Raw genomic sequence first — 21,519 nt, 5'->3', positions numbered from 1 at the left:
TCAGGAGGGTCCCCCAAGACTTGCCAAAAGCCCCTGGTGGTCCAGCGGGGGTCCGGGAGCGATCTCCTGCACTCGGGCCATCGGCTGCCAGTATTCAAAATGGCGCCGATAGCCTTTGCCCTTACTATGTCACAGGGGCTACCGGTGCTATTGGTCAGCCCCTGTCACATGGTAGGAGCACAAGATGGCACCGGCCATCTAGTGCTCCTACCATGTGACAGGATCCGGCCAATGGCACGGATACCCTGTCACATGGTAAGGGCAAAGGGCCATCGGCGCCATTTTGATTAGTGGCAGCCGACGGCCCGGGAGCCGGAGGATGGCTCGGAGCGGGAGATCGCTCCCGGGACCCCCACTGGACCACCAGGTACCTGTAAAATGGTTTTGGAGGGGTCCGGGTGGGGGAAGCTAAGGGGTTAATTTTAAAGGGTCGGGTTGGTTTAGGGGTTATTTTTGTGTGCCGTTTTTCCTGCCCTCCCCCAAAACGATAAGGGAACCCCCACGATCAATATCGTGGGGTTTTCCTATCATTTTGGGGGAGCCCCCGATTTCTGACTATTTTGAAAATATCGATGATATTTTCAATCTTCCGAAGCCAGATTCACATCCCTAGAGAACAGGCAGGGTTATGTAGGGCTGAAGCTTGGATGTGGTGTAGGCAAGAAGGAAGAGCTTGGCAAGGCTGGAGACAAGTTTCACTGAGGATTCCTGGTGGCTAGCAGGCTGCATCACAGTCTGAGTTGAATGAGCTGTGAGAAGCTGACTTGGATAGCACGGAATAGGGCTCTAAGGAGACCTTTGCTAGTGGGAAGGTGTCATAATCATGGGATGATGAGGCTGCCTAGCACACAAAATCGTAACACTGGACAAGGCAAAGTAAGAGAAGACAAGCTGAAGGAACTTGGGAACACTGAAAACATGCACTGCAAAGCAGGAGACACATTCCTGAGGCAATGGTGAGCTATCCATGGAGCCCTTATAGAGGACGAGCTGTCTGATGTCATCAGAGATGCTGTGGGGACTTTCCTGCCTCAGGCCCTTTAAGGCTGGGAACTGCGCATGCTCATGTGCCTAAGGGGGAAGCTAGGTCGAGACATCATGATGGTGAGGGATGCTGGGTCCAGTGGCATTCCTGCTGCGCTGAGGCTAAAGGAGAGACAAGATGACGTGGAAGGCTAACTCCAGCTGTGCTGACTAACCGATGTCAGGGTGAATGCTGCAGCTTGTGGGGGCTACCCACAGGCTGCGAAACTTAAATTATTAGGGATTAAGGAAGTGATATTAAGTTCTCCCTGGAAATGGAAAATGTAGGAAAACTGCTTTCTTTCTGGAAAAAAGGTGCTAGTACTCACATGCTGGAGGTACAGTATGTTTTAAGTGACTATAGGGAAAATCACTTCAGGGCCTGTGGCTTCTGTTAAAGCCCTTTGCACAGCAGACTCTTCTTACCCCACACCTGATTGACCTCCTTGACCATTTTCTAATCATGTCACTGCTTCGTCTCTGTTTGCTACAAGTCCAACATGTCTTATCAGCTGTACGTTTTCTTCTTCACATCTAGTTAATGTTCTAACCCAATCTCTTCTTTTTCTTTTAATGAAGGAGATCAGTAATTACCCCACTGCCAGACCTGATTTACATTTCAGTGCACAATGTTTCTATGTAGTCTGAAGTCTTCCTCTTTTGTGTGCCAGGTGATTAAAAGCGGGCTTACTGACTAATAAAGAAAGGCATGAAAAGACGGCACTCCAATGTGAAATATAGAAAATTTTATATAGCAAGTTATCCGAAACTGTAATGAGTATACAGACATAATATTTGAAAGATAAGTGTTTGTGATGGATACAATGCTTGACACTTAACAATCGCATGTGACACAGCAGCAATCACATATGATGTATCAAAGCATGACAAGTCAACACAACGCTCATTACCATTGTTTACATTTCTTAAGCAGTTGGCGACCCCACAATGACACGGAATGCTTGCAGTTAGCTCAACCCCAGTCCTGGTGAAGTCCAAAGATGCGATCATGACTTAACTGTTTTATAGTATGAATCTAGCCAGCAGAGCCTGATAGAGTGGCTGGCTCTCTTAGAAATATTTCATGGCTGAGGTTTTCATAACTTATCTGCGAACTGTCTGACGCCACTTAGTTCCTACAGTCCACTGATGATAATCTTTAATCTAAAACACAAACAATAGTAAGCAAGTGATAGGGCCTAAACCAAGGAAGTATCTAAAATATCACTAGCAATACCAATACAATTAAGGTCTTGCTGTCTTCCATATTTCACAACATCCTCCAACCTCTTTGCTCACCCAGTCACCTAAATGTTTCCTCAAATTTTTGAAAGACTGGGCACAAATTTTCTTTTGTGCAACTTTTTATAAACCAAGTTCAAATTTGTGCACTATGAGCCAGTATAATGCAAATAATATCAGAGTTTCTTGTGCACTCTGGGGGTAATTGTCAAAAGGCTTTACTCGCATTTACATGTGTAAAACCCAGTTTTATGCATTTTGTGTGTAAATGGGCTTTTGAAAATTGCTACAATATATGCTATTGAATTGTCAATAGGATTTACACATGTAAATGCACTTTTGGTGCATAAATGAGCTTTTGAAAATTGCTACAGTAGTATGTTACATTTAAGCTTGTAACTCCTTTGAAAATTACCTCCACTGTGTTTTGCTGTGTACGTGGGATTCATGACAGCTGTGCGTGCAGACATGCGCATGGCTTAGAGGGAATGTTATATCTAATAAGGTCTGAGTTGCAGCCACCCTGAAATTCAGTGTAGATTGGAGGAATATGCATACATTAATTTTATCTCTTCTGCCTCCTAATCTCTCTCTCACACACATTCTCTCTCTATCTTTACCCCCTTCCAGAGACATTCCCAGCACTTTCCCCTTCTATAGGCATAAATACACAAGGATTCTACAAGCAATCTCGCTCAGCAGAGCCCTTTGCTTTCTTCTACCAGGCAGCCTGCAGGATAGAAGGGGGGGGGGGGGGCTGATGAGTCAGAGGCTGCAGCAGATAGAGCAGAGAAGAAAAGATACCCTGCTCAGTAATTTAGTCCCCTCCACAGTCTTGCAGGAGAGGAGGGGGCGATACAGAGCAGAACAGACCAAATCTAATCCTTCCCTTCCTGCTTTCTCCTGAGTTGCAGAAGCAGGGCACTATTCTGGCAGTGGTGCCTATGGCCCAGGCCATATTGGCCAACGATTAGTTGTGGTTCAGCCAGCCACAGTCATTAGAGATGGAAATATTTAATAATCTGATTCACATCTTCTGTTATCTCACCTTTCTGCTTTAATGCCTCCATGACGTTTTCTTTTGCTTTGTTCTCTAACTACAGACATTTCAGATGCCTATCAGTAGAATGGTTCATTTAATCACTGTCTCTCTCCTCCTTGTTTGTATTGCAATAGCCTTGGAAAAGAACTACATTGCTTGTTTATAAAGCCAATAGGGCTTGTTGCTGCTGAAAAATTTGTCAAACCTGGAGGAAAGGGCTAGAGAATAAGGGAACACGAGAGGAAGAGGATGGAGGCACAAAGGAAGGAAGGGAAAGAGGCAGCAGGGATCTATAAGGGACAGTGAGGAACCAAAATGAATGATGAGAAGGGAGAGAAAAGGGAAGTTATAGGGGAGGGGACAGAGGGAGGCACAAGGAAGGATGGAGGGAAAATGGACAAGAAAGCTGCTAGGGAGGCAAGGAGGGATTGAGGACAGAGGCAGATGGGGATCATGAGGAAGGGAGATAGATGGAGATAGATGGGAGAAGTGCAGAGGGGACAGAGGGTAGCCACAGTGGGAATGAAGGGTAATGAATGGCTACAAAGGCAGGAAGGGAGTGAAACAGAAGCACAGAGAGAGGGAACAGGGACAGAGGAGGAGATACAAGAAAGGGAAACCTGGGAGTATGAGGAAGAAAAGAGGGGAAAAGGGCACTAGAGCTACTAGTGAGGGAGAAGAGAGACAGAGTGGAGTCACAAGGGAGGGAGTGGGAAAGGTCAGTCAGAGGAACAGAGGGAGCACAGGGAGGAAATGAGTGAGAAAATGATTTAAGAAGAATGGGAGGAAAGGGAGGAACAGCAGAGGGAAGGAAAAGAAAGGGAGAGGAAATGCCAGATTGGGGGGGGGGGCATGAAAGGAGAGGGACAGGAGTATGAAATTAGTGGAGGGAGATTGGCTAAGTGTTAACCAGATAAGTCATTATCCAGCTAAGACGTTACCAGATTTAAAAAAAAAGGCACTCTGGTGACTTTCCAGGGTGGAGCCCTCCATGATGGTACCGCACAGCACATTACATCCAGGTACAATGAGTCCATGCCCAAGAGAGTTACTGAAAATGTTTAACATAGATACTAATTGTGTTTTAATTGATATTTTGTAGAGTAGTCATAAAGTTTTCTAAAGCTTCTTTGAATGATCTTAGTAAAAAAGCCCCAAGTTCATTGCTAGTCTCTTGAATATGTGGATCATAGCTTCCATAGAGGGGTGTTGAAGCAATTATACCCTCCCGGTTAGCATGTGATAAGATCATATTAAGTTCTTGTCTTATCTCCTCATATTTTTCATGATCAAATTTTGACAGACTAGTTTCATCTAGTGGATAAGTGATATCATGAGGATAACAGTCCTTAGGTACTGGGAACTCAATGTATTTCAATACTGGCAAATCAGTAAAAACTTGGAACAAGCGTTTGAGGGCTCTGCATGATAAAGGATTTCCAAGGAACTTAAACTCTTCCAACTTCAGGCATGGCACTAAACCCAGTATCATCAAGTGTACATGCATGTCACTTAGGTTGCATTCCTCAAGCACCAGGATCCTCAAAGTGTGGGATGCACGGTTTAGGAGCTTCAAGAAGGTTGATGGATAAAAGTCTGCCACTTCATGACCACTGAGATCCAAGACTTCCAAATATTCAGAATGGAGACTGTTAGCAAGGTAGGCCATATCAACATGGTTCAAGGAGCAATTAGCAACATCCAGTACTTTCAGTGGAGTTTTTAATGGGCTGTAGAATAAAATATAAAATGAATGTTTGTTAAAGTATGACTTTGAACATTTTTAGTACATTAAGAGGTAATTTTTCAAAAGCATACTTGAAATTTATACATGTAAAATAGTTATACATGCAGGTAGACTATATGTATGTAAATGCTTTTCAGTCACCTAAAAATATGCAATAGACTTGACTGCAGATTTTTAAAAAAGACATTTCGGGGACCATGTTTAACAGGATTTAAAAAAATGTAAGCACATTGATGGCATGGTATTTACATGCCCATAATTTTATGTCCCTTTTCTGAAAATATAACATTACATGCATTTAGCTACATAGAGCACAATATTCAAATTCAATTTATGTGCATACCTTGGGTTTGAAAATCAGGTTCTTGTATATGTGTGTAAAATCACATGCATAATTTTGTAGTTAGACACAGTACTGAAAGTTTCCCCCTAAAGACTTAGAATTACAGAACAAAATGGATGCTGATGGTATCAGTATTGTAGATCAATGTGTGTGGGGGGGGTATGGGTAGGTGTGTATGTGGTTACTGGCATCGAACAAATATATATTGTCAACATATTATCATATATATTTATATCAGTTTTGAATTAACTGAATTTTAATCTTTATTGTCTGTGCATTAGAAAACTATTCCAAAATTAAATGTTCATTACTTTCTTTTTCTGTTCTTATTTCTATTCAAATAAGTGCACATATATTTAATTCATTATTGGATAGTATTGAATTCATTTAAATTGCATAACTGTCACAAGCAATATACATGAATGTGAGGGAGTATAGAGAAAACTCCCTCAGACTACCTTAAGGGACCAGGCACAGCAGTCTCGCCCAGTCCTCCTTAAGGTTCAGAGCCACAGGGAATCCTGGGTGAAGGGAGGAGCCCTTCACAAGAGTATAAGACCTCAGTACCTAGAAGGGTTAAGCAGGCCCCGGGGAATACACAGAGTCCCACTCTATGCTAAGACCTGCTACGTTATAGGTTTGAGAGTGATATGAACTTAAGACTTGTTATGTTTAAAGATTGTGCATTGCCTGAAGTCAAGGTGCGCTGCCTAAAGTGTTTATTTTACTTGCACTGCCCTTTTATTTGTGAGATACCTGATCTTCAAGGTGAGCTGCCTAATTTGTTTTGCTTTGCACTGCACTTTATTTCCACTGTAAATAAACTGCAGTTAAGGAACAGCCAGAGTCTGCCTCCTTTTTCATCTGGCTACTCCCAAGCTACTTGAGTTACAACATTTGGTGCAAGAAGTGGGATCTCTTGCTTAAATGGAAGCAAAGACAAGAGCCCATGGCTGCAGCAGCAGAAAAGAGAAGAAAAAAATAACCTTTCAGAGTTTTTTTTCCCCTTTTTTCTTGGGGCCTTCCAGTTCCACTTCCCCAGCTTTTACACACACACAAGCCAGGCTTTTTTTTTAACTGCAGTTTTTTTTTATTTAACTCACTGTCTCTCTGTGCTCTTTTAAGCCAACAAGGCAGTGCACTGGGCATCAGTGGGCAGTTTTGAAGACTCATATATTGGGACAGTGGTACTCTTTGAAGCCAAATCCCCAGTAGGCCTCTTCTGTAGTTACAAGTTTGGTGTGTGCACATACAGCGGTCACAGTTGTAGTATACATCCAGGCACTGCATCGTGGGCCTGTGGGCAGTTTTGCAGACTCACATCTATTGGGACAGCGGTGCTCTTTTAAGCCAAATCCCCAGTAGGCCTCTTTTGGAAATAATTCTTTTAATTGAAATCCCTAGTAGGCAGTGACATTAAATCTATGATGTCAGGGAAATCTAGACGTGGTCGAGTGATTGGGACTGGCAGAGGAGGCACTTCAAAAGGCAGTGCCAGTCCCCCATTAAAGTTAGAGGAACCTGTTCCAATCTAAAATCTATGGAGGGGCAGGCAGTTCCATTTGGAAAAAAATGAAATTTAAAGATGATGCATCGCCACCACCTGTTTCTGACCCTGTAGTTTTGGAGGTAAGGGAAGGGGAGGCTGGGTTGTCGCTTCTGACACATGGCAGGGGGCTGCTGGCCTGCCACCTGACTGCTAGAAGGGGCTGAGGGCGTGGAGTGACTCTGCAAGACAAAAGGGCGAGACCCAAAAGCAGCAGTGCGATAGCAGATTCAACTTAGCGTTGACAATGTAGCGCAGGCACTGTTTGCTTCTGATTCCAATGAAGAGGTTGGTAGTAGGTAGTGTCTGATAGTTGGCGAAAAACTTCAGCTTCATAGTCGGAACGGTCCTGAATTATGATGCTGCCATCTTTGTCGGCTGGTTTTATTACAGTTGTAGGATCAGAAGTAAGGGCCGAGAGTGCCAGTCTCTCAGAGCGTGACAGATTGTTGAACTGTTGGGAAAAACCTTGTTCTTGAAGTGACAGTTCATGTAGGACTAATTTCTCAAAAGCAGTGATTAGAGGGTCTGGTGGACCAGGAGGTATCCACCGAGATTTCTGAGATAAAATTGAAATGTCTGGACCTCCAGGGGAAGTGGAGAAGAAAAGTTTAACTTTCAGCAGCCAGAGGAACCGTTGAAAATAGGTTCGAGTCATAAATCCATCATAACGGATTGTAGGAACAAATGAAAGGCCATGTGACAGCAAAACATTTTCTGACTCAGATAAAGAATGAGAAGACAAATTAAACACTGTGGATGTGAGACGGCTCATGCCAGGGGTCGTACATCCGGGTTTGTGAGCGAGTTGTTCGAGGAACAGGGTCTGGTGGTTTTTGGCGAGAACGGGATGAGATTGGAGGTCGGTGGGGAAAAGGTTGCAGTTGATTGAGGTCTAAAAAAGAGGCAGAGGAAGAGGAGGTAGTGGAGGTACCAAAGTCCAGGGATGGCTGGTTGTGTGTTACGGTATGGGCAGGGATTGTAGTGTCGTCTCCTGAAGAATCGTCCGAGGAACTGTCCGCAAACATTACTTTCTTTTTTGGTTGGGAAGTAGATGACATCCATGAGTAGACAAAACCTTGAGAATAATCAGAAGCATCTCGCTGAAATTTTTGAATTTGGTAACTTTCAAGTTAGCTCTGAATTTCTCTAAATTCTGTTTGAAGTCGTTGAGTTGTGTAGAGAAGGAGTCAATAGGAAGTGAGGTGCGTAAGTGGTCAATTTTTTCATTAATTTGTTTTTGTAGAGAGCATGCCACCTGTTTTGTAGTTTCCACAATTAACAACATTAAGTCAAAAGAACATTTGTTCAATATTTGATTCCACTTGGTAACAAATTTCGGATTATCAGTGTGAAGACATGGTTCCTTGTTAATTCTCAGCCCCCAGGGGATGCGGCGTACACGACAGTACTCGGTTAGGGTCGCGGCATGAAGTTCAGCTCTTGTGGCTCGTTTCTGTAGAGCAATTGTTTCAGACCAGGTGTAAGTTGGTTGTGGTGCAGGGTCCTCCGAGAAGAAAGAGGGGGTGGTGAAAAGTGCTTGGTAATCCTCTTCTGAATAGCTGAAAGTGTCCTTATGAGTGGTGGACGCAATACAGAAACTCCGCAAATAATTGGGCGATAATTGCCCCTTTACAGTGCCTTAGGCTATTCATGCCACTTTGGTACCTTGGAGTTAGAGATGTGAATCGTGTCCTCGATCGTCTTAACGATCGATTTCGGCTGGGAGGGGGAGGGAATCGTATTGTTGCCGTTTGGGTTTTAAAAATATCGTGAAAAATCGTTAAAATCGTGAGCCAACCCCCTAAAACCCACCCCCGACCCTTTAAATTAAATCCCCCACCCTCCCGAACCCCCCCAAAATGCTTTAAATTACCTGGGGATCCAGCGGTGGTCCAGAACGGCGGCGGTCCGGAACGGCCCCCTCAATTGAATCCTTTTGTCTTCAGCCGGCGCCATTTTGCAAAATGGCCGCCGCAAAATGGCGGCGGCCATAGACAAAACGATTCGACGCAGGAGGTCGTTCCGGACCCCCGCTGGACTTTTGGCAAGTCTTGTGGGGGTCAGGAGGCCCCCCCAAGCTGGCCAAAAGTTTCTGGGAGTCCAGCGGGGTTCAGGAAGCGATTTCTTGCCGCGAATCGTTTTCCGTACGGAAAATGGTGCCGGCAGGAGATCGACTGCAGGAGGTTGTTCAGCGGGGGTTCCAGACTGCCGCTGAACGACCTCCTGCAGTCGATCTCCTGCCGGCGCCATTTTCCGTACGGAAAACGATTCGCGGCAAGAAATCGCTTCCTGAACCCCGCTGGACTCCCAGAAACTTTTGGCCAGCTTGGGGGGGCCTCCTGACCCCCACAAGACTTGCCAAAAGTCCAGCGGGGGTCCGGAACGACCTCCTGCGTCGAATCGTTTTTGTCTATGGCCGCCGCCATTTTGCGGCGGCCATTTTGCAAAATGGCGCCGGCTGAAGACAAAAGGATTCAATTGAGGGGGCCGTTCCGGACCGCCGCCGTTCTGGACCACCGCTGGATCCCCAGGTAATTTAAAGCATTTGGGGGGGTTCGGGAGGGTGGGGGATTTAATTTAAAGGGTCGGGGGTGGGTTTTAGGGTGCCGGTTTTCCTGCCCTCCCCCTTCCCCCGATTTACGATTTTTTAACGATAAATCGGGGGAATTGGTATTGTATCGTGGCCCTAACGATTTTTGACGATTTAAAATATATCGGACGATATTTTAAATCGTCAAAAAACGATTCACATCCCTACCTTGGAGCTCTTTTCTCATGCTGATGATTGCTCCCCAGAAGTTTCATCAGAATTGATAACAAAACCCCAATTCTGCAGCCAGAAATAGGCTGCAAATACTTCCCCCATTGACTTTAATGGGAAAACGGAAAACAAATAAAACTAATCAACAAATTGGTTTTTCCCCCTATGAAACTATTGCAACAAACTTGGGTCCCGGCAAAATGAAAACCGAAACAAATTTTTTCCTTCTGCACATCCTTATAAAGTAGTGACCCTGGCATGCATTCACTAGGACTATCGACAGTATCCAACAAACCGGGTGAGAAGGAAGACCCTGGCCATCCAAGAAACAGTTGAGGTGGGAGTTCTCCCTTGGCTACCCTACCCCGTGATCATAGGACAGGACTGTCCAAACTTCAAGTGTCTCTGAAACCAGTTTACAACAGTTTTGTCCAGCTACAACCATGAAGGGTTGGATTTTTCAGAATTCTTTCCCTTGGTTGACCTTGATCTCTTAATAAAACTCTGACTCCTAAGTCCTGGAGGTAATGCAGACAGGACAAATACACCTATGCTGCTAATTTAGATGCAGCCAGGTTGGAGGGTTTGGAGTTGAAGGAAGAGCAACCACCCACCCGGAATAACTTCCTGACCCCCTTTTGTGTTGGGAAAATCAGGCTGACTTGAGGAAATGTAGGTGGGCCCAAAGGGAGGTTGAATCTTTTAAGTAGGCCCAGGAGCATGTACAAAGGGTGGATGAAAAGGTAGTTCCTGGAGCGCAGCTTACTGACCTTTTTCCTCTCTATTTTGTGATAAAAGAGGATTTACATTACAGAGTCACAAAGAGAAGTGTGGAAGGGGAATGATACAACAACTCCTAATTCCCAAAACCTATCATCAGAAGATCATGGAGTTAGCTCACAGCTATCTTCTATGGGTTTACCTAGAGGAGGAAAAGACCTGAGAAAAGATACTGGCCCAATTTTAATGTTCTGGCCTAGAAAAACAGGTCCTGTTGTATTGCTGCTCCTGCCCTACCTGCCAACTCTCAAAGCCTAAATCAAATCACAATATAATTATTCAGCTGAAAACTCTCAAAGCCTGCCAGAGTATGGGCGGCACCTCTCATACCAATGCCTACAATCAAGACTCCTTTTGAAAGAGTGGGCATGGAAATTGTAGGTCAATTAGAGAGATCAACTTGAGGAAATAAATACATCCTCATCATACTGGACTATGCCACCATATATCCGAAGCAGTGCCACAATGGTACATGAATATCCCAAGAGTAGTGACTGTTCTAATGTTTAGGACTTGGGCTGCCCAAGAAGATTCTGATGGATCAGGGTACTCCTTTCGTCTCCAAGATGATGAAAAAACTCTGCACCTTGCTCAAGGTAAATGTTCTGCGGACCTCGGTGAATCACCTGTAAGACCAATGGCCTGGTTGAGCGCTTCAAAAGTGGACAAAGCCATGGGGTCTGATGAGATCCATCCCAGGATACTGAGGGAGCTCAGAGATGTGCTGGCGGGTCCGCTGTGTGACCTGTTCAATAGTTCCCTAGAAACGAGAGTGGTGCTGAGTGATTGGTGATCCTGCTTCACAAGAGTGGGAGCAGAGAGGAGGCTGGAAACTGCAGGCCAGTTAGCCTCACCTTGGTGGTGGGAAAAGTAATTGAGTCACTGCTAAAAGAAAGAATAGTGAACTATCTACAGTCAGAAGAATTGCTGGTCCAGAGGCAGCATGGATTCACCAGGGGAAGGTTCTGTCAGACAAATCTGAATGACTTTTTAAATTGGGTGACAAGGGAATTGGATCGAGGAAGAGCGCTCAATGTCATCTACTTGGATTTCAGCAAAGCTTTTGATACGGTCCCGCACAGGAGGCTTGTGAATAAAATTTTTTATTCACAAACCTTTTGCCTCTTCTCCCGCCCAGAGTTGGGCCTGTGGCCCCCCGTTTCACTGTGACATCGAAGCGCTGGGAGGGAGACCGCTGAAAGAGAGAGGGTAACCCAGTGTGAGCGAAAGAGAGATGCCGATTCTGCCGCTGCATCCACGAGAGAGAGAAAAGAGTGCCCCAACGAGGGAGTGAGAAGGGAAGAGAATAACTGCAACAAAGCAAAGAAAATCCAAATACAGTAAGAACGACGCCGCCAGTGACACCTTGCTCCGCCCACACCCTCCCTGAGCTTCACAGCCTCCAATCCAGAAGTAGGAGCTGCATCCACGTGGGCGCCTGGGAGGAAACCCTAGCAGCCCTTTAAATCTGGGCACACTGATACAAAAGTATCCCTTTTGCCCCTTCTCCTGCCCGGAGTCGGGCCTGTGGCCCCCTACCCTCCATTTCACCATGACATCTAAGCGCTGGTAGGGAGACCTGCTGAAAGAGAGAGGGTGACCCAGCGTGAGTGAGAGAGAGACACCGACCCAGGTGAGTGAAAGAGAGATGCCGATTCTGCCTCCACTTTCACGAGAGAAAAGAGTGCCCCAACGAGGGAGTGAGAAGGGAAGAGAATAACTGCAACAAAGCAAAGAAAATCCAAATACAGTAAGAACGATGCCGCCAGCAACGCCTTGCTCCGCCCACACCCTCCGTGAGCTCCACAGCCTCCAATCCGGAAGCGGGAGCTGCGTCCACGTGGGTGCCTGGGAGGAAGCCCTAGCAGCCCTTTAAATCTGGGCGTGCTGCTTCGGCGCCACGTGCTGCTTCGGCGCTGGGCGTCGCGCACATGAAGGAGCGCGACCTAAGGGGCCTGCCCCTTAGTGCGCCCCTTCGTGCGTCCAATTCGAGCCTACTCCATACCAGCCTTGACGGCAGCATCGTTCCTGTTTTACCTGCTCGGTCCCATCATAGAGAAGTGCTCCACAACCCCTCTACCTACTCCACCATTCAACAGCATTGAGAGCAACACTTATCTTCCGCGCCTAACAGAAGGACTCCTACCAGAGCAACCCACTTCTAACTGTATAAGTATAACCTCATTTTTCTTTTACCCTGCATTCTATACTTCGTAAACTCTCTGTAGATTCTGCTCCTCTTACTCTCCCCCCACCCCCCAGTACGCTGGGGCCATCCATCTCCCAACACACCCCACTCTTGTCTGTTATCTAAAGTCGCTCCTCTAACATTTCCCTTCTTGCCCCATATCCCTTGCCCCCCTGCGTCTCAGCTGTACCCTCTCGCTTAAGATAACCTGTATCTATCATGAACACATTCCTTATCCCTACCATTAAACACCATACTAGGGCTCCCCTTATTCCCCCCCCCCTCAAAGCCCCACTGGTAAGACACAGAAACTTACTACCCATCATGACCACTCCAGTTATGCACCTAATTGGGTTCACTACATTCACAATCCTCCTAATTAATGCGCAATCCATTACCAAAAAACTCCACTAATCCATGACATCCTCATTAGATGACAAACCCGACATACTTGCCATCACTGAAACATGGCTAAAGGAAATCGACACTGCCCTTATCAACCAACTTCCTGTTCAGACATATGACATATTCTCTATTCCCAGACCTAAAAAAAAAGGAGGTGGTCTCCTATTAGCTGCCAAAAAAGCCTTTAAATTTGCGAACAAATCCATTACACCACCACACAAACTAGAAATCAGCCTTTTCACCGCTCCTAATCTGCAAATCTGCCTGGCCTATGCCCTACCAGGTCTCCTAGAAAAAAACCCTTCCATCCTAATTGAATACATCTCAAAACACATAAATATTCACCTCCCAGCAATTATCCTTGGAGACTTCAACATTCATGTTGATGCTACACCTATCACACCCTCCTGTGAGGCCATTTTATCTGCATTAAATGCACTAGGCTTCAAACAACTAATTTCTTACCCCACTCACAGAGCAGGACACACCCTGGACCTTATTTTCACCAACTCCCTAATTCAAGCCAACTTACCCACATGCACCACCATCCCATGGTCGGATCACTTCCGTATTGACATCTCCTGCTCTATAAACAGTTCCTTTACTCCAACGCAGCACAAAAAAACCATTCAATTCAGACGCAACTGCAAGCAGGAAGACCTAGTAGCAGCCCTCACACAAGATCTTAATAAACTTGACCTAACAGACGCAGATACTGCCCTTGAATCATGGAATCTCCTCACTAATGCTATTGCTGATAACCTTTGCCCCATACAATCGAGCCTGATCGACCCAGCTAGTAAGAAAAAGCAACCTTGGTACTCCATCGAGCTAAAAGCCATGAAATCCAGCCTCAGAAAACTGGAGAGAAAATGGCGCAAAAATCCCACCTCTGCTCTTCTAGCCACTTTCAGAACTCACCTCTATGCTTACAGGCCAGCCATCGACAAAGCAAAAAGGGACTTCTACGCACATAGAATACACCACCTGCAATTCAATCCCAGGGCACTTTACGAATTAGTAAACTCATTAACCAAGTCCAGTTCTAGCTGTGCACATGTTACTGATGATCAGGGCAAATGTGATGACCTTGCCACATTCTTCAACACGAAAATATGCAATATCATGTCACGTTTCCCTTCCGCACAAGTCTCATCTGACTGCTATCTGAGTAGCAATACTGCAAGGCTCCCTGCATTTGATACCATCTCTACAATGGAAACTGAATCTATCTTTAAAAAAAAATGAGACCATGCACACACCCATCAGACATCATACCGACTAAAACATTTCTCTCCATCCCTAGCACCATCGCCAAACCCATCGCAAATATTATGAACAGTTCCATCACGCTTGGCATCGTCCCCCAGAAACTTAAACATGCCATTATCAAACCTATCTTTAAAAAAACCCACACTGGACCCATCTGACCTCTCCAACTTTCGCCCCATTTCAAACCTGCCTTTTATTGCTAAAATCCTTGAAAAGGCAGTCAACCAGCAACTAACTGATTACCTCGACCAACATAACATTCTCTCACATTCGCAATACAGCTTCCGAAGACACCATAGCACAGAGAACCTACTAATTGCATTGTCCGATTACATTCTCAAAAGCCTAGACAAAGGCATTTCACATATCCTGATCCTTCTGGACATCTCAGCTGCCTTTGACACTGTCAATCATAAAATTCTGTGCCAACGCCTCACAGACATTGGCATTACTGACACCGCCCTACAATGGTTTCAATCCTACCTGCAAGACAGACAATACAATGTACAAATAGGCAACTGCACCTCCAAAACCATCCCCCTGCCACAAGGTGTTCCCCAAGGCTCCTCCCTTTCCTCCACCCTTGTCAATATCTACCTCCCCCCCCCCCTCTGCAACCTCCTATCTAATCTAGGCCTCCCGCACTTCATTTACGCTAATGATGTGCAAATTCTTATACCTGTAAAAGATATGCTCCAAAAAGCTACTGAAACCTGGAACTCCACATTATCGGTTATTAACACACTCCTGACAAGCAACTTTCTGGCACTCAACACAGCCAAATCAGAGCTATTGTACATCACTCCCCAAGGCATCTCCCCTCCCCTACAGCCAGGCTGCAACCCCCATTCCACCACTGCCTACAACCAACAGGTGTGCAGTCTGGGCATTACTATCGATAACCAGCTTTCTTTCCAAAAAACACATCAACAACACACTTAGGGCCTGTTATTTAAAACAGCACTCCCTCAAAAAAATTAAACCCCTACTTCACCTCAGTGACTTTCGCACCATCTTACAAGCATTTATTCTATCCAAAATGGACTACTGCAATGCCTTGCTACTAGGTTTACCCAAAAGTACACTACTGCCTCTACAAGTACTCCAAAATGCCGCTGCACGCATCCTCACTAACACACACAAAAGCGACCACATCACCCCTGTTCTAAAAAACCTACACTGGTTTCCTGTCGCTGAAAGAATAACACATAAAACTCTCACCCTCATCCACAAAGCTCTCCACAACCATAACATGCACTGGTTCACTGAGCACCTCACCTTTCACAATTCAAACAGACCAATAAGGCATCAACACAGAGCTACCCTTAGAATCCCATCACCTAAACAATCTAAACTTGGATCCACTAAGGCTCGGGCTATATCTTTAGCTGGACCCGTCCTATGGAACAAACTCCCCCCCCTCCCTGCGGCAGGAACCTTGCCCAAAAAAATTTAAGCAGAATCTGAAAACCTGCCTATTTAGACAAGCATTCTCATAATAGTCCTCCCTCCCTCCCCCTCTAGTCCTCTTATCCTCTTACTTACTCTGCCGGTATTTAATTAGCTATGTAATTAGATATCCTACCTGTAAATAGTTATTCTTGTGAGTACATGTACCTGTAAATTGCTTTTACTCCTTTACGCCTTAGGTGGTTCCCCCCTCGTATCTTATGTTGCATTATTCGCTGTTTATCAATTTTTATGCATTGTTCCTTGTTCTCTGTAAAGCTCGGTTAGCTACTGTTTTGTTTTATGTGAACCGATTAGATGTTCCCAACGTTCATCGGTATATAAAAGCTTCTAAATAAATAAGTAAAATAAAATGAGAAACTTAGGAGTGAGTGCCAAGGTGGTAGCCTGGATTGCAAACTGGTTGATGGACAGAAGACAATGTGTGATGGTAAATGGAACTTACTCTGAAGAGCGAGCAGTGTTAAGCGGAGTGCCCAAGGATTGGTGTTGGGACCAGTCCTGTTCAATATCTTTGTGAGCGACATTGCGGACAGGATAAAAGGTAAGGTTTGTCTTTTTGTGGATGATACTAAGATCTGCAAGAGTGGACACGCTGGAAGGAGTGGAGAGAATGAGACGGGATTTAAGGAAGCTGGAAGAGTGGTCAAAGATATGGCAGCTGAGATTCAATGCCAAGAAGTGCAGAGTTATGCATATGGGGTTTGGAAATCCGAAAGAACTGTATTTGATGGGGCGTGAAGGGCTGATGTGCACAGAGCAGGAGAGAGCCTTGGGATGATAGTGTCTAACGATCTGAAGTAGGCGAACAATGTGACAAGGCGATAGCTAAAGCCAGAAGAATGCTGGGCTGCATAGAGAGAGGAATATCTAGTAAGAGGAAGGAAGTGATGATCCCCTTGTACAGGGCCTTGGTGAGGCCTCACTTGGAGTACTGGGTTCAGTTCTAGAGACCATATCTCAAAAGGGAGAGGCAGGATGGAGGCGGTCCAGAGAAGGGTGACCAAAAAGGTGGATGGTCTTCTTAAAATAACTTATGAGAACCTAAATATGTATACCCTGGAGGAGAAGAGAAGCAGGGGTGATATGATACAGACTTTCAGGTACTTGAAAGGTTTTAATGATCCATGTTCAACAACAAACCTTTTCCGATGGAAAAAAATCCGTAGAACTAGGGGTCACGATTTGAAACTCCAGAGAGGAAGACTCAGAACCAATGTCAGGAATTAATTCTTCTCGGAGAGGATGGTGGATGCCTGGAATGCCCTTCTGGAAGAAGTGGTGAAGACTAAAACTGTGAAGGATTTCAAAGGGGCATGGTATAAACCCTGTTGATCCATAAAGGCTAGAGGATGGCTATGAAGAGAAGAGTCATGGGGGCTGGCTTGCTGGAATCGTGGCTACTACCTGGTGGTTACTACCCTTACTCAATAAGCCTTCACAATGTTAATGCAACTCCAACATTGCTCTCTGCTTCAATGGCAAGGGGAAATGTGGAAAAGAGGATTTGCATTCAGACAACAACCAACATGGACTGAACTACACAATCTAGGTAAACAAATAAGTATGGGGGTAGCTTGCTTATTGCAGCGGTTACTACCCTAAACTAAATAAGCCTGATGCTTCACTTTCAATGCATATACAGCGTTGCTCTCTGCATCAACGGCAGGGGGAAATGTGTAAAAGAGGATTTACTTTCAGGCAACATCCAAAAGGCATTGATCTGTGCAGTCTGGGTAACAAGCATAAGGGTAACTTGCTTGATGCGGCGGTTACTACCCTTAACCATTAAGCCTTATGTTTCACCTTTGATGCAACTCCAACATTACTCTCTGCATCAATGGTAGGGGGTGGCAGGAAATTTGAATCAAACAGTTACCAACAAGGGCCCTGGTGAAACACATACGTATGGGAAAATAAGTGTGGGAGCTTGCTGGGCAGACTGGATGGGCCGTTTGGTCTTTTTCTACCGTCATTTCTGTTTCTATGTATGTTTCAATCAGATGCTCAAATAAATTTGAGGAAATTTGTGGATGAAGACACAAGAACTGGGACTTATTACTACCTATGTGGTGTTTGCAATCCGTGAAGTACCACAGCTCAATGGGCTTTTCCCCTTGTTATGCTCAGGCTTGTGAACCCTTGGACCGACTGGAGGATGGTATACCTTAGGAAGTGGATCGGTAGGTTTTCCCATCGGGTGGCGAGGCAGAACAGAAGAAGTGACCAGCTGACCCTCGGCACTGGATACTGAGGCTACTCTGGAGGCAGACGAAGAGTCGTGACGTCAAGGAGAAGAACTGTGTCTTCACCACTGGAAGCCCGCAGTCCCCCCAGGAGGAGCCCGTAGGGACCCGGGCCGCTGGGACTTAGGTGGATCTTTGAGAGGTCAAGGGGTCGTGAGGTTGGTGCAAGGGCTAACTGGAGCTTCACCCCTGGAAGCCCACGGTCCCCTCGGGAGGAGCCCGTAGGGACCCGGACCGCTGGGACTTAGGTGGGCCCTTGGAGACGATACTCCAGAAGAAGTCCAAGGTCAAGTGCCAGAGGGTCGTCGCTTACCAGTCCGAGGTCACACACCAAGGGATCACCACTTGCCAGTCCGAAGTCAGGAACCAGGAACACCAAGACGAGACAGGAACCAGGAACAAGGATCCAAAGCACCAGAAGACTCACCGAAGCAAGCAGACTTAAACAGCGCTACAAGAGATGTTGCCAAGTCAAGGAATGAGCAGAGCAAGCCTCCCTTTATAATTCCTCTACTCTGGCTCATTGGAAACAGCTGTAAGTAGTTAAAGGGGCCAAGCCCCTTTAAATCTAGAGAGGAGACGCAGCCTCGCACCTAAAGATGGTGGCGGCCATCTTTGATTTCCTCCGCGGAGGAGAGACTGCCTGACACTGCGAGGGAGGAGCAGGGACAGCTCCCCACCCGGCGTCCATCCCAGGGACGCACACCAGAGCGACAGGCATAGAGTCAGCAGCTTCCCTAGAAGCTGTTGTGGCGGGTCGCCGCTGCGGGTAAGGTAGGGGGCCGCGGCCGTTGCTGTCCACAGGCGCGAAACACAACGGTACCTCCTTATTTAGGGTGCCTCCCCGGAGGCCTGGGCTTAGACGGATGGTCTCTGTGGAATTGCTCAAGCAAACCCTGGTCTAGTATGTTGGCCAACGGCTCCCAGGTGTTTTCTTCGGGGCCGAACCCCTCCCAGGCTAACAGGTACTCCCATTTCTTTCTATGCTTCCTTATGTCCAATACCTCCCGGACTTGATAGGTAAGGTCGTCCTCTGAGGCAATGGGTTGGGGAGTTGGAGGCGTACTGGAAGGCCAAGATAACACCAGGACTTCAAGAGGGAAGCATGGAACGTGTTGTGTATCTTGAGTGAAGGCAGTAGATGGAGCTGATATGATACCGCACCAACCTGTCGAATGATGGAAAATGGCCCAATAAATCGGGGGGGCCAATCGCGCTGATGGCAGCTTCATGTGGATGGACTGGGTGCTCAGCCATACCTTTTGGCCCGCCTCAGAGGCGGGTAGGGTCTTTGTCGCTGATTGGCATACCTTTTTGCCACCTGATTGGCTTTGATCAATGCGCGTCGTGTGGAAATCCACAGGCGGTGCAGCTTGTATGCAGAGAGTTGGGCTACCGGAGACGTGACTGAAATGGGAACTGGCAGCGGCGGGCGCAGCTGCTTCCCACAGACTATCTGGAATAGCGAGGATCCGGTAGCCGTGGAAAGGTGAGAATTCAGTGCAAATTCTGCCCATGGCAGCAGACTTGCAGTCATCCTGGTTCTCATTAACATAGATACGGAGAAACTGCTTCAAAGTTTGGTTTGTTCTCTCCGCCAAACCGTTGGCCTGCGGGTGGTAAGCAGAAGTATAGTCCAGAGTGACGTCGAACTTTTGACAGAGGGCCCTCCAGAATCTGGCAGTGAATTGAGGGCCTCGGTCCGAGAGAATACTCCTTGGTAGGCCATGCAGCCTAAAAATATGCTGGACGAACAACTGGGCCAACTGTGGTACAGACGGCAACCCTGGGAGAGGCACAAAGTGTGCCATTTTACTAAACCGATCAATCACCACCCATATGACAGTGTTCCCACTGGACGAATGCAGGTCGACCACGAAGTCCGTTGCAAGATGGGTCCATGGTTCCGAGGGAGCTGGTAAAGGCTGAAGCAAGCCTGGGGTTGCACCTGGAATCCTCTCGTGATGAGCACAAGACTGGCAGGATTCTACAAAGGACTGGACATCCCTGTTGACCTTAGGCCACCAGTAGTATCGGCGTAGGGTCTGTAATGTCCGGTATTGTCCTGGATGACCGGAGCAACGGGAGTCATGAGCCCACGCCAGGGCTTGTCTCCGCAGGTGCGGCGGAACCAGAGGTTTCCTAGGAGGGATGGTCCTGGTGGCTGCCAGTAGGACCTGTGATGGCTCGATGATGAACTGAGGGTTATCAGGGTTCTCAGTAGTCTCGAAGACTCGTGACAAGGTGTCCGCCTTGCGATTCTTCCCGGCAGGTCGATAGTGTAGGACAAAGTTGAAACGGGTGAAAAATAATGCCCAACATGCCTGTCGAGGGTTGAGTCGATGCACCCGATGCAGGTACTCAAGGTTATTATGGTCCATGTAGACCGTAAACTGGTGCTGTGCTCCCTCTAGCCAAGGACGCCATTCCTCTAGAGCCACTTTAATGGCTAGGAGCTCCTTGTCACCAATGGCGTAGTTCCATTCTGCCGGAGAGAACTGACGAGAGAGGAAGGCACACGGGCGTAGTTTGTGGTTCTTTGAAGTCTTCTGAGGATGCGTCCACTTCGATGAACTGCCGTTGCGGGTCCGGATGGCATAGGCATGGCTGCTGCAGAAACGCCTCCTTAAGTTGGAGGAAGGCGGCCTCCGCTCCCGGAGGTCAGTTCTTGGGGTCCGCACCCTTCCGGGTCAAGGCTGTCATCGGAGCAACGATGGACGCATAGTGGGGAATAAAGGTCCGGTAATAATTGGCGAAACCCAAAAACTGTTGGAGTGCCTTCAATCCGGACGGTTGCAGCCATTCCCGAATGGCTTTTAGCTTCTGGGGGTCCATACGGAATCCCTCACTGGAGACAATGTATCCCAGAAAGGGAAGGGACTCCTGCTCAAAAAGGCACTTCTCAAGTTTCACATACAGTCTATTGTCTCTTAGACGTTGTAATACTTGGATGAATTACTGGCGGTGAGTGATCAGAGAGTCCGAGAATATCAAAATGTCGTCCAGGTACACGACCACACACTGATACAGGAGATTGCGGAGAATCTCATTCATGGTGTTCTGGAACATGACTGGAGCATTACAGAGCCCGAACGGCATCACCAAATACTCATAGTGGCAATCTCGGGTGTTGAAGGCTGTCTTCCATTCGTCCCCCTCTTTGATGCGAATCAGGTTATAGGCCCCTCAGAGATCCAGCTTGGTGAAAACCCTTGCACCTTGCAGATGGTCGAAGAGCTCGGAGATGAGGGGCAAGGAGGTACCGGTCCTTGACCGTTACAACATTCAAGCCCCGGCAGTCGATGCAAGGGCGAAGGGTTCCATCCTTCTTTCCAACGAAGAAGAACCCAGCCCCTGCAGGGGACGTTGACTTCCATTGAAGCCCCTTTCAAGATTCTCTTGGATGTACTGGGTCATAGCTTGCGTCTCCGCAGGTGACAGGGCAAAGGTG

At 46.7% G+C, this 21,519-nt stretch overlaps 1 protein-coding gene across 1 annotated transcript in view; it reads right to left on the bottom strand.

The window, feature by feature from the left end:
* Window positions 1-1,754: 1,754 nt before the first annotated feature.
* The window catches only part of LRRC14B (leucine rich repeat containing 14B), a 62,198-nt gene continuing 42,433 nt past the window's right edge, over window positions 1,755-21,519 (bottom strand). Inside the window, 1 exon segment of the mRNA XM_029589930.1 lies at window positions 1,755-5,037. Within this exon segment, the coding sequence (XP_029445790.1) occupies window positions 4,392-5,037 (646 nt within the window). The 3' untranslated portion in view covers window positions 1,755-4,391.

This window comes from Rhinatrema bivittatum, chromosome 2 (genome assembly GCF_901001135.1).
Source record: "Rhinatrema bivittatum chromosome 2, aRhiBiv1.1, whole genome shotgun sequence".
Lineage (NCBI taxonomy): Eukaryota > Metazoa > Chordata > Amphibia > Gymnophiona > Rhinatrematidae > Rhinatrema > Rhinatrema bivittatum.
This window is presented reverse-complemented; position numbering and strand designations above follow the sequence as displayed.